The sequence below is a fragment of the Ceratotherium simum genome, chromosome 3 (assembly GCF_057802395.1).
Source record: "Ceratotherium simum simum isolate JZ-2026a chromosome 3, ASM5780239v1, whole genome shotgun sequence".
In the NCBI taxonomy this organism is placed as follows: Eukaryota; Metazoa; Chordata; class Mammalia; order Perissodactyla; family Rhinocerotidae; genus Ceratotherium; species Ceratotherium simum.
This window is the reverse complement of record NC_141902.1, coordinates 45,123,562-45,135,957: the sequence shown is the minus strand read 5'-3', so window position 1 is coordinate 45,135,957 and position 12,396 is coordinate 45,123,562. Positions and strand designations below refer to the sequence as shown.

Here is a 12,396-nt window from a genome sequence, read left to right as displayed (position 1 = left end):
CTCCACCATCACTATCACTAGAAGGTAATCAACTTGGGGATAGGAACTGGGTATCCCCAGGACCTAAAACAGTACCTGGCAGATTGGTTTTTGTGGGGGTTTTTTTGTTGTTGTTGTTGTTTTGGTTTTTTTGGTAAGTAAGAGTCGCTCTGAGCTAACATCTGTTGCCAATCTTCCTCTGTTTGTTGCTTGATGAAGATTCACCCTGAGCTAACATCTGTGCCAGTCTTCCTTTATTTTGCATGTGGGTCGCAGCCACAGCATGGCTAACGAGTGATGCAGGTCCACGTTTGCAATCCCAACCCCCCAAACTGTGCCGCCCAAGCGGAGTGCACCAGACTTAACCACTATACCACGGGGTGTCCTCCAGATTGGTTTTTAATCAATAGGTAAGATGAACTGAATGAATGACTGAAAGGTGAAGTGACTTGCCTAAGGTCACACTGCTAATTGGTAGCAAAGCTTGAATTAAACTTCAGGTCTGTTAACTCTCTAGTGCACTTTGTACCTCAGAATGCTAAGATAAACCCAAATGAAGCCAGCTAGCAATACACCTATCCCAAGGTTTCCTAACTGAGGAAGTTTGGGCCAACATGCCCAGCACTCTAGATGTAGTAGCATAACTCAGAGAGATTCAATAAGTGGCCACTCCAGAATTTCTATACGTGTGTGTCATGTAAGACGGGGAAGAGGAGAGGGGAGATAGATGAAGGCTCAAGTGTGAACTGACAATATCCAAGTGTAGCTAAAGGGCTGCAGCCCTTCAGCACCACCTTGGGTTATTGTAAATGAAACATCATGGAAACAAAGTTACTCTGGTCTCAGGGCTACTTTCTCACTATTATTTCAGTCCCTCCTTCCCACTTTCAAATGAAGCAATTATATCTTTTTGTTTTTGAACCCCAATAAATCCCAGTATGATGCTTATTGTGCTTTACTCTTGAATAAGGGGAGGCATCACTGTCATTTCTGTAAATAGGTTTGAGTGGAAAGAGCACATGAGAAAAAAACGTAAAATTTTTAGGAACATCAGTTAATATGAAAAAGGAAAGATCATTTCTTTATTCAGATATGTTTCTAATATATCCTTTCATAGGCACTGAAAAAATAACAGTTTTGAAGCTTTGAAAATATTTTTTTTAATAGTCCCCAAAAAACTCATTTTTATACAATATTTTTAAAATGAACACAATGACTATGGAAACTCTGTTTCAATAAAAGAATGTTTCCTATTGAATGTGTATTTAATGACCAAATATTAACTTTGCTAAATGAAACCTGATGGCAAATCACTAGTTTGGGTCTTGGATACATACCTACTGCAGTCTCAACAAAACTGATACAGACTGGAAAGCACCTTATAGATCAACTAGTAAAACTCCCTTTTTTGAAATGATTGGCCCAAAGTGAAAGAGTAAAGGAATAGTGGGACTGGAATTAAAACCTAGGTCTCCAGACTCCCAGCCCAGCCTACTTCTGAATGTGTGACCTTTGGTGAGACCCCAGTAAAGTACACTTAAAAACAAATTATTGAATTACTAATTTTTGTCCCCAAATTAAAATGTGTACATTATAATTTTTATAAAACATTTCTCTTCAAATCACCTGTTCTCAAACTACTAGAGTACCCCCGAATAAAAACCAAAAAACAAAACTAACATTACTTTCTTATACTCTCCTCCTTATGCCAGGCCTCTTGCTAAGTAAGCACCTTATGTAAATCATTATTATCTCTCTAAATCTTCCCAACAATCCCTATGAAGTAGAAAAGTATTGTTCCTTTGTCAATTTTAAGATATTTCTTTGGTTCTTATTAGACAGATCTGATAGTGAAAATGTTTAATGTCTAAATTTTACAGTATTTTTATTTTCACAAATCTTGAACTTTTCAGTTATTTTTTGCATATGGGCACACTTACAATAATGTTTAGAGTCTAAAATTATAAACTAACATGGTGTTCCATGATAGATTCTTAAACAGAAACCTAATTAATAAACTTGACATTGTTTCTCCTCAAAGGATATTAGTTTCTCTCCAGATAAACTATTGTACCAAACAAAACAAACACTAAAATGAAACAAAACAAAAACTTGATCCAAAGTAAAAGTAACAGCATGGGTGTTAGAGTCACACAGACCTGACAAACTCCTACATGTTTAGGTTTTAGCTTAAAAATCACTTCCTCTGAAAAATTTTCCCCGTTCCCTGGCCCCATCTCTGCCTTCAAAACTAAGTCTGTTAGACCACAGACCATTTATCTGAAATAATGTTATTTCTGTGGTTTAGTCTGTGCAACTTGTGGAAAATATTTCCTATTTTGACTTATAATAAAAAAGTATTGTTCACAATTGAGAGAATCTACTTCAGTGACCTACTTTGGGTATTTTCCAATTATGGCAAATAATATATTTCTTTAGTGTCTTCTTTATAACGATGCCATGTTCCTTATTCATCCGTATAAGTACAGAATAGATACATCTCTCTAGTATATAATAATTTAAATAAAGGCAAAAGATAAGCTCATGATTCAAAGAAATATATATTTTTGTAGTTAAATATACATGCTAATCTTTTATAAATCAATATGAAAGGAAGAGAAATTGTCTGTGCTGTGCAAAAACGCCTTAACAGAATATAGGTTGTTTTGCAGAGTGAAAAACAACAACTAAGCCTCTAAGCACCCTCTTCTCCCCCAGTCATAGTAATGATCACATCAGTGCTGTTACTACTTATGTGTTTTCTTGTCTATCTAGTCTAGAGCCTTGCTACTCAAAGTGTGGTCCTCAGACCAGCAGCATCAGCATCACCTGGGAGCTTATTAGAAATGTAGATTCTTAGGCCCAGACCCACTAAATTAGATTCTACCATATAAGCCAAATATGTCATTTTAAATTTTCTACAAGCCATTTTAAAAAGAATAAAAAAGAAATAAGTGAAATAAATTTTAACAATATATCTCACCTAATATATCCAAAATGTCATTTCAAAATATAATCAATATAAAAAAATTACTCAGATATTTTACTTTTTCATAAGAACTCTCCGAAATCCAGTGTATATTTTACACTTACAGCACATCTCAACTCCAACTAGAAAGAAGCGGCTGCTGTATTAGACAGCGCAGATCTAGCTCTAAGCTCCCGACAGCAGGAACTGTTTTACTCTGGTTTTACAGACTCTGGCTCAGTGTCTAGCAGGCACTCAAGGAATGTTTAATGAAGGAATACATTAACAAACCTAGATTAGAGTGGTTCAACCACTTACTAACTTTGTGCCCCTAGGCAAGTCTGAAATTTTTCTTCCATAAATGGGAGATAAAAATATCAATTTCATAGAGTTGTTATGAAGACTTTAAAAACCATCCCAACTTGCCTCCAGTCATTCTCTATCCCCTAAATCTGGTTTGTTGTCTTTATGGCTATCTGAAACTACATTATTTATTGATGTTTGTATTTATGTCTCCACCACTAGAATTTACATCCCATGTTTCATCCTTGTTCTATCATCACTCATTCACTTAACAAATGTTTATCACGTGCTGCTATATTCTAAGCACTATTCCAGGCACTGAGGATACAACAATAAACATAAACAAAAAGGTCCTGTTATTACAGCAAACTAAAATTTAAGTAAATAAATGAGTTGATTATAAAATTGGCACAAATTCTGCATATTCCATCACGAAAATGAAATCTCATAAACAAAAATTTAGATTAACTTATTTTGAAATTAGAAGTTTCCATTTCAAGCTTAAAGTATACATTAGACTGGCCAAATTGCAGATAAATCGCCCCAATTTAAAACTATATGTTGTTCTTTCTTTTGATTTTCTTGATCCAGAAACTAAATATAGTACCAAGGATGATAAAACTTGACAATACTTTCTTCATCTTGTCATAACCATCCAATGTTGCCCATCTCAATAAGGAGTTATGATTATTATCTTAAGCAATTCTTTTCTCCTTTTTTTGGAATACTTTTGCAAGGGATCTCAGGTGACTGGCATAATTTGAGGATTTATTTTCTAGGAAACAATTGGAATAGTCAAAACAACCTGCAACATCTAAGCATGTCGCATTCTATAGCCAAAAAAAATCTTCAAAAAAATTTGGATTCTCAGATCAATCCATAAAAGTAAATCTAAGCCATAATGCACCAGTAATAGTACTAATAACTCATTTAGAATCCAGAACCCTGAAGTCTCAAACTAAGTCTTTAATTGGGGGTGGGGATGAGGGTGGGAACAGTATTTTGGGGTAGAGAAAAGAGAGGTACAGAATCTGAGAACTAAGCAAAAGCTGGAGGAAATGGAGAAAATCTCTGGCTTAAAAGGAGTCGAAAAGAGGGGAACAGGAGTCTCAGGAATTTGAAGGCGATTCTGTTAAATAGCAGAAGTCTGGTGGTCTCCAAGATGGAAAGGAGGTTGCATGGGAAATAGCAAAGGGCGTGCAGCTATAGCATTCCTATGCACAAATTGTTCCTGTCAATTGTCAGTTGAGGACTGTCTGTGCTCCTTTAGTTCACAGGGGAATCACAGGAAGATTAATGCAAAACATACTTAAAGAATTTATAGATTTCAGTAAAGGAAGGAAACAAAGACAATTTTGGAATTAGAGTATAATTGTGTCAGCTCCCTGCTTTGCCTCCACACTGTACATCTTACTGAAAAGTGGGTTCATTTCACGAAAGTAGGGAAGTATGGTCACCATTTTGGTGGAAATAAAAACAACCGGGCATTAGAGATACCAAAATGGCAAATAACAATATTGTGAAAATTGTGCAATTGCATTTTTACAAGAGACCTTTTTACAAGGTCAAAGTCAATGTAAGGAAAGAAAACTCTAGCTGGTCTAATTATCCTCTATTTGCATATTCCTCGTATGGTAATTTTAGAGATGAAAGATGTAATCGTGGTATAGAGCATTCTGAAGAGTTAGTATGAGGAGTTGATTGAGTTAAAGATGATACATTTGTTGAGTACTTTATCATGTGTGAGCACCACGCATTCACATACATCATTTTATTTAATCTGAAGAGATTGAGGTGGATTAAAAGGAGAACCAACTAGGCAAGGGCATCAATCTATAAAGTGGAAATGTAATGAGATCATGCAAACTGTATTTGTCAGGACTCCTCTCGGGAAGAAGTGGGTATTAAATGTAGGTCGATAAAACATTTTGATAAGCCACTTAGGTTGGTTGGTAAGATCAAGGGATATGCTCCCACAACAATAGATAGTCACCAATTTGTCTCTGAAGGAGAGAAAATTCCTTCCCTGAGTGAATTATATAATTTATGCTACAGCTGAATTGCACGAGATAATGTTGTGCTGTTTATTCACCATTTGACTTCTGGATCCATTCTTCACTCTTCTCTATCCTCCTGGAGGCTGATGTCTATGGACTGTACCTGGGCTCCTTTACCCTCTGGCTTCTGGTTGGGGTTGGTTACTGGCAGGATATTAGAGGGCAATGGAACAGACAAGTTGAGGTATTTATTCTCTCACCCTCCACACACACACACACTCCACCACACCTTTGCCATAATTGTGGCAGCAGCTGTGTTTCTCTATAACCATGGCTGCTGTTGGGAGGTCCCTCTTCCAGGGCTCCCACTCTTGCTGGTCTCTAGTAAAACCATTTCTTCCCTTTGCCCCTTCAAGCCTTCAGGAGGTGGTAATGATTTCCAGTCTGTTACTAATCCCTGGGGGTTTCACCATCCTTGTTGGTTGGTGAACTCTTACAACTCAATGGTAATAAGGCAAATAACCCAATTTAAAAGTGGACAAAACAAGTGAAGAGATATTCACCAAAGAAGATACATGGATGACAAATAAGCACATGAAAAGATGTTCAACATTAGTCATTTAGAAAATGCAAATTAAAACCACAATGCTATACCACTACACTCCTGCTAGAATGGATAAAATTAAAACAATTGACCACACTAAGTGTTGGCCAGGATGTGGTACAACTAGAACTCTTATATACTACTGATGGATGTGTAACATAGCAAAAACACTTAGGAAAACAATTTGAGGTTTCTTAAAAAGCTAAACATACACTTATCATATGATCCAACCATTCCACTACTAGGTATTTACTTGTATTCATATCTATTGCTGCATAACAATGTTACCATAAACTTAGCGGTATAAAACAATACACATATTGTTTCTGTGGTTCAGGAGTTAGGGCACAGCTGAGCTGGGTTCTCTGCTTTAGGGTCTCACAAAGTCTTATCTGAGGCTCTACTGGGGAAGGATTTCTCCAGTTTCCAAGATCACATGGCTGTTAGCAGCATTCAGTTCCTTGTGGGTTGTCAGACTGAAGGCCAAAGTTTCTTGCTGGCTATTGGCCAGATGCCACCCTCACCTCCTTGCCACCTGGTCCTTCACAACATGGCCACTTGCTTTCTCAAAGCCAGCAAGGGAGAAAGAATCTCTCCCAGCAAAATGGGTTTATAATTTTGTGTAATGTAATCATGTACACATAATCATGTACATCACCTTTGCTGTTATCTCATTGGTCAAAAGCAAGTCACATTTATTTGTCAATTATATCTCAATTAAGCAGGAAAAAAAAAAAAAAACGAAGTCACAGATCCCACCCACACTCAAGGGGGAAAGGGTTATCCAAGAGCATGGATAATGAGGAGACCACCTTAGAGTCAGTCTATCACATTACTCAAGAGAAATGAAACATATGCCCATACAAAAACATGTACACAAATATCCTGAGCAGCTTTATTTGTATTAGCCAAAAACTGAAAAAAACTCAAACATCCATCAACAGGTGAATGGATAACTTGTGGTATATCCATACAACGGAACACTCAGCAATAAAATGAAACAACCAATTGATACAGGCAACAACATGGATAAATCTCAAAATAACTATACTGAGTGAAAGAAGCTAGGCAAAAGAGAGTACATACTGTATGATTCATTTGTATAAAATTCCAAAAAATGTAAACTAATCTATAGTGACAAAAAGTAGATCAGTGGTTGCCTGGGAAAAGTGAAAGGAGAGGAAGAAAATGGATTACCAATGACGAAACTTCTGCTGCGATAAACATGTTCATTATCTGGGTTGTGGTGACAGTTTCACAGGTGTATACATATGCTAAATTCATCAAATTTAGGTATAATTACCTCAATTATACCTCAAAAAGAGAAGTATACTTTAAGTATGTGCAGTTTAACATACCTCAATAAAGCTGCTAAATTATACCTCAATAAAGCTTTTTTAAAAAATATATATATATTTTAAAACATAAGATCTACTTTTTACAAGGGCACCATGTCACATCAATGCACCCTGTTAAAATAAAATTGTTTTATCATTTATCAGTGAATAAAATTGATATCAAGAAACAGAGAATATCATAATTGCACAAAGTATTCAGGATATGCTATGTGAATGAGGTGACACTTAAATGGACTTTTAAGAACAGAAAAGATTCTGATGCATATAAACAGATATAAGGGTGTTCCCTGCACAGAAAGATAAATTAACGTGTTTATTTATTTAACAAACATTCATTAGCACTTGTGTACCCAAGCAGTATGCTAAACACTGTGAAGACCTTTTTAACTGCTCTTAGCAAATTTCCAGAGTGGGTTTATTAAATGTGGAGATGGCCAAGGATATTATGCTCAAAATTTAGTGCTCCAAGTCACTAACTTACTTGAATAATTCTTTCCCCATTGTAGGAATAAGGAATTACATTAAGCAGCAGCATATTATATAAACAAATTCAATGTAAATCAACATGCAGTTTTATCCATGTGATCAGTATACACATGGTTAATAAGTAATTGCGAAATTGCTATATTGACTAAAAAGCAAAACCATGTAGCTCTGATTATTCTGAGCAAATAAATCTCTTAACCACCTTAGGATTCTATTTTCCCTTCTGAAGAATTATGGATTTCAGGTACAGTAACCACGTGACTTATTGTCCAAATGGACGCTGATATTTATTATTCTGGGACAACAATACTAAACCTCGGCTGTCCCAGGCAAACTGGGAAGTATAGTCACCCCAGTTATAGGGAGCTTTTGTTTGGTTTTAAGGTTACAAGCACAGATTTCGGAGCTCTACATCAGAGCTACTGAATCAGAATCTCTAGTGTGAGATTTGGGGAGTTATAGTCTAATGCACTGCCATGCTTGGGAAGCCTTGGACTCTAAAGTGATATCATCAAAGGCTCTTCTGATTCTAAAATTGTTTAATAAGGGAATTTTGAATATGGACTGGATACTAGATGATATCAGGGAATTATTAATTTCTTATCATAATAATGATGTGATAACATAAGAGAATGTCTTTATTTTTAGGAAATGCACATAGCTGCATTTAAGAGTGAGGTGTCATGATATCTGCATCTTACTTTCAATTGATTCAGGGAATACATACACACAAATTTGATAGTGGGTATATACATGGTTCACTGGACTATTCTTTCAATTTTTCTGTATGTTTGAAATTTCTCTAATAAAACATTGGGAGGAAAAGACTATTAGAGAAAAACTTGTTTATAGGTAGACAGTATTATTGTTATAAATATGATTTTTAAGAACTGTGACCTAAAAGACGGCAATTCAAGTGATTACTAAAAAATCCAGCCTATAATTCCTCTTCTTAGACTTTTTCCTAAGAAAAAATAAAGTGACAAAGATATTCGCTGCAGAGTTGTTTAAAATAGTGTTGTTTTTGCAATATTTTAAATGTATAACAACAATGGCGTGCTTAAGTAAATTACGGTGCATTGGTACATTCAACGGAGGGATTATTGCCCAAGCATTAAAATAATCATTGTCAAGAATAAATTGCATACATTGCCCTATGCTGTTACAAAACTAGGTGCAAAAAGAATCCAAAATTATAACTGTGCTATAACCATATAAAATTTGTGGATTCAAGTGCACAGAACTGTAAGTTTATATAGAAAATGCTGTTTGAAAACAGGTTTTTCCCCCTTTATTTCAATTTATTTTTTTATTTCGAACTCTAATGATTAACAATAAGGCATTTTTTAAAAACCAGTTGTTAACTGTTACCTTAATTTGATCCCAAAGGCAATTAAAGTTCAGTTTATAATTCGTTGAACAACTGAAGAAGACTTTAGGCGCCTCAACTGACTGATGCTTAGCTAATTGGGGATATCCACAGAGGCGTTTTGCCAACTACAAACATTACGTGTAAACTGTGCTGCTGAAAAGGTCTCCGCACATCACAGGCACGCCCACCGCACGTGTGGGTTACATGCACACAGATAATCACGGCAGAAAGAATACTACCTGTCATACAGAACGGGCATGTCAGCCTTTTCTCCGCGAAAGGCTTCCGGTCCTAGGCAGCCTCTTACTTTCACCAGAATGAAACGGTTCTAGAGTCCCAGGCCAGGGAGGTGACTGTTCCCTCGCCCGGGAGACTGGAAACTGCTCGATGTGAGCGTAAGGTTTCCAGGGCCCTGCAGCTGAGGTCCCCCGCACTCGACGATTCCCCAGTTGCTAGGTTTAGTTGCTAACGCACCAACCGTCTCACAGGAAGAGGGAGTGGGTGCACTCCCCTTTGGCGTCGTAGTGAACCCTCTGGACATCGAGTGCCTTTGTTCCGGAAGGACACTGTCAGCTCCTCTGAGTGCGACGGGAAGGCGAGGAGAAGCTGGGAGTGACGCCTCTGAGCCGCGGAGGATTGTGGGAGGAGGTTGTCTCCAATTTCTCCTCCCCCTCTCCCCCTCCCGGCCAAGATGTCTGACATGGAGGATGATTTCATGTGCGATGATGAGGAAGACTACGACCTGGTGAGGCGCAGGGAACGGAACTCTGGGGCTGGAGTTGGTGTCTGGCTTTAGGGACCGGGGCAGGGGCGACCGCCGCGTCTCCTCATAGAACATGTGCTCCCTCCAGCCTCCCCCGGTGCAGTGACAGGACGGGTTTCCCTCCTCCCCTTCCCGCACCGGGCCCGGGCCCTGCTTCCCCAGCATGGGGGAGGGGAGGGTGAAGGAGGCAGCGAAGAGGGTCCCGAGCACTGCGCTTCAAGTCCGAGCGCCTTCTCCGTTTACGTGGACACCCCTGGCCTCCGACGTCCTCTTCTCCGTGCCTCCTGCCCACCGCGCGAGCCGCCTCCGGGGACCGTGCAGCGGTCTAGGCCCCGGCTCTGCCCTTTCGGGCCCAGCATTCCGGGCCCCCCTTCTTCACACTTGAACTGAGCGGGTGCGAAATGCTGGGAGAAGGGACTAAAAGATGGGGGCCTTACTGCTCTCAGGCCTGACCGCGAAACGCCGCTTGTGAGTCTCCTGGAAACATAGCTTAATTAGTCTTGTCCAGGGTCCGTTTTGGTTTAAGGTAAAGATGCAGTGGAGAATTCAGAGCAAAGATAGGTGGAAAAAAGTAGTTAAACTACTTGTTTAGTTTAAAGAGAAAAGCTGGGGAGGAGGTTTTACTTTTTGTTTGGGGGTGGGGGTATAAGGGGATTGACCTCGTGGCTTTTTTCTTGACTTTGAAATTTCCCAGGATTCAAAGTTTAAAATGTCAACAGTGTAGAAATATACGAATTTGTGGAGCTGAATGGTGATTTTTAAGGAATGAAGGTTTAATTTATGAACAGATTTACAGGTTTTTAAAAAACTCACTAACATTTCGTGTTGCTATTCAAAAACATTATCTGCGTGAGAACTAAGAAAAATTATCTGGACCAAGAATTAATGTCAACTTTGTTTTCTGTTTTGGGGGCGTTTTTGTGCATGGTTCTTGTATATTATGGTGATGCTTCATTAGCGTGAAGTTATGAAGTAGATGCTTAGGAAGTCAGGCTCATCTTATATTTTAAGTGCTAGAGATTCTCAAGATATTAATATATCGTTTTGAATTAGTGTAAAACTTACTTGTATAATCATTTCCAATTAATCTTTCCGTTTTAAAAGAAGGCACATTTGCAAAAGAGAAAGGGAAGTGCTTGCTATTGCCTGAAAGTCATAGTAGAGGTTTTGATAATTCTTACAGCTAAATGTAGAGTTTTGCTAAGTTAGGATTTCTGCCTTAGATTTTAGTTTGTGCAAACCAAGGCAGTTTAGGCAGTGCCCTCAGTTCATTAAGAATGTGTTACTTGTGTTATGTTGTGCATTTTTATTTATCACGTTTATTTATATTACAAGTATTTTTCTAACGATGCAAGTGTTTCGTTTAAATATGTCTGTATTCTTTGTTTTTTTAAATGTTCCTGCTTATCTCTTTCCTAAGTAATAGTTTATTTAATACATGACGTATTAGCACTATGATTAACTTGAAGATCATCATTGAGAATGTAATGTGGGAATGGCAATGTGAATCTTATTGTCACATAAATTAATTTTTGCAAAAATTTTAATTAAACATACGTTGTTTAACTTGGCTATGTTTCTCCAGCCTTTTAGGGCCTACTACATGTACAATATAAAGTTGAATATATAGTTGTTTTAACTTTTTTTATTAACCCAAAAAAAGTAAGTTTTTACATTATACTACATAATTGAATGAAAAATTTCCCCCCAGTATTCTGTTATATAGTCTCCTCTCCCCCTCATATCTCTTTCACATAAATAGCATTCTGGATTTCCAATCAGATGTAATGTAGTGAACATTTTTATTCTCTGTTTATTAATGGTTAAACTCTTTTGGTGGCATAAAATTTATTTAGTAATTTATTTTTTTTCTTCCTTAATTTCCTTAAACAGTTATATGTTATATAGAAAGCTAAAGAGACCTGGTTGCCATTTCATGCTTACATATTGCCAAAAGAGAAGGTTGTTGGGTTTTTTTAATAGTTATTTGCCTGAGTCTTTTTTTTTTTTGAGTCTTTTGTTTGTTTCTTAGGATTTTAAAGAGTCAACAGAATTGACTTGCTGTTTTAGGGAAATTTCTTTTTTTTATTAAAAATGTATTCTTTGTTGGAAAATTTGCAATCACTTCATTTTGGTCAAAATGTTAACTAGAGCTGTGAATATTTCTTTTTTTGTGTGTGAGGAATACCAGCTCTGAGCTAGCATCTATTGCCAGTCCTCCTCCTTTTTCTCCCCAAAGCCCCAGTAGATAGTTGTATGTCATAGTTGCACAGCCTTCTAGTTGCTGTATGTGGGACACCGCCTCAGCATGGCCGGACAAGCGGTGCGTTGGTGCGCGCCTGGGATCCGAACCCGGGCCGCCAGTAGCGGAGCGTGTGCACGTAACCGCTAAGCCATGGGGCTGGCCCGCCGTGAATATTTCTAACCACAGATATATTCAGTATATTTTTAATAGGTTGTCTGTTGATAAATTTTAATACCCTAAATCACTTTCTGTTCTTGCGCATTCTAGTGGAAATGGGTAGTTAGGATACCACTGCAAAAAGTAAAAATCTGTTTCTAAAAC

General features: G+C 37.6%; 2 protein-coding genes across 5 annotated transcripts in view; one reads left to right on the top strand and one right to left on the bottom strand.

The window, feature by feature from the left end:
* Window positions 1-9,611, bottom strand: part of GALK2 (galactokinase 2) — a 134,787-nt gene extending 125,176 nt beyond the window's left edge. Inside the window, exon 1 of one of the 2 annotated variants that reach the window (XM_087427015.1) lies at window positions 9,542-9,611. Coding sequence is in view for 1 of the 2 variants with exons in the window: in XM_004421559.3 (XP_004421616.1) it covers window positions 9,307-9,326 (20 nt within the window). In the remaining variant the exon portion in view is untranslated. Of the gene's footprint in view, window positions 1-9,306; window positions 9,515-9,541 lie in introns of those variants that run through there. The other variant, XM_004421559.3, reaches the window with a different exon arrangement.
* Window positions 9,612-9,705: 94 nt separating this feature from the next.
* COPS2 (COP9 signalosome subunit 2) overlaps window positions 9,706-12,396 on the top strand; it is a 30,790-nt gene continuing 28,099 nt past the window's right edge. For 2 of the 3 annotated variants that reach the window (XM_004421557.3, XM_004421556.3), the window contains exon 1: window positions 9,706-9,812. In XM_004421557.3, coding sequence (XP_004421614.1) covers window positions 9,759-9,812 — 54 coding nt within the window. In that variant the 5' untranslated portion in view covers window positions 9,706-9,758. Of the gene's footprint in view, window positions 9,813-9,958; window positions 10,299-12,396 lie in introns of those variants that run through there. The other variant, XM_087427039.1, reaches the window with a different exon arrangement.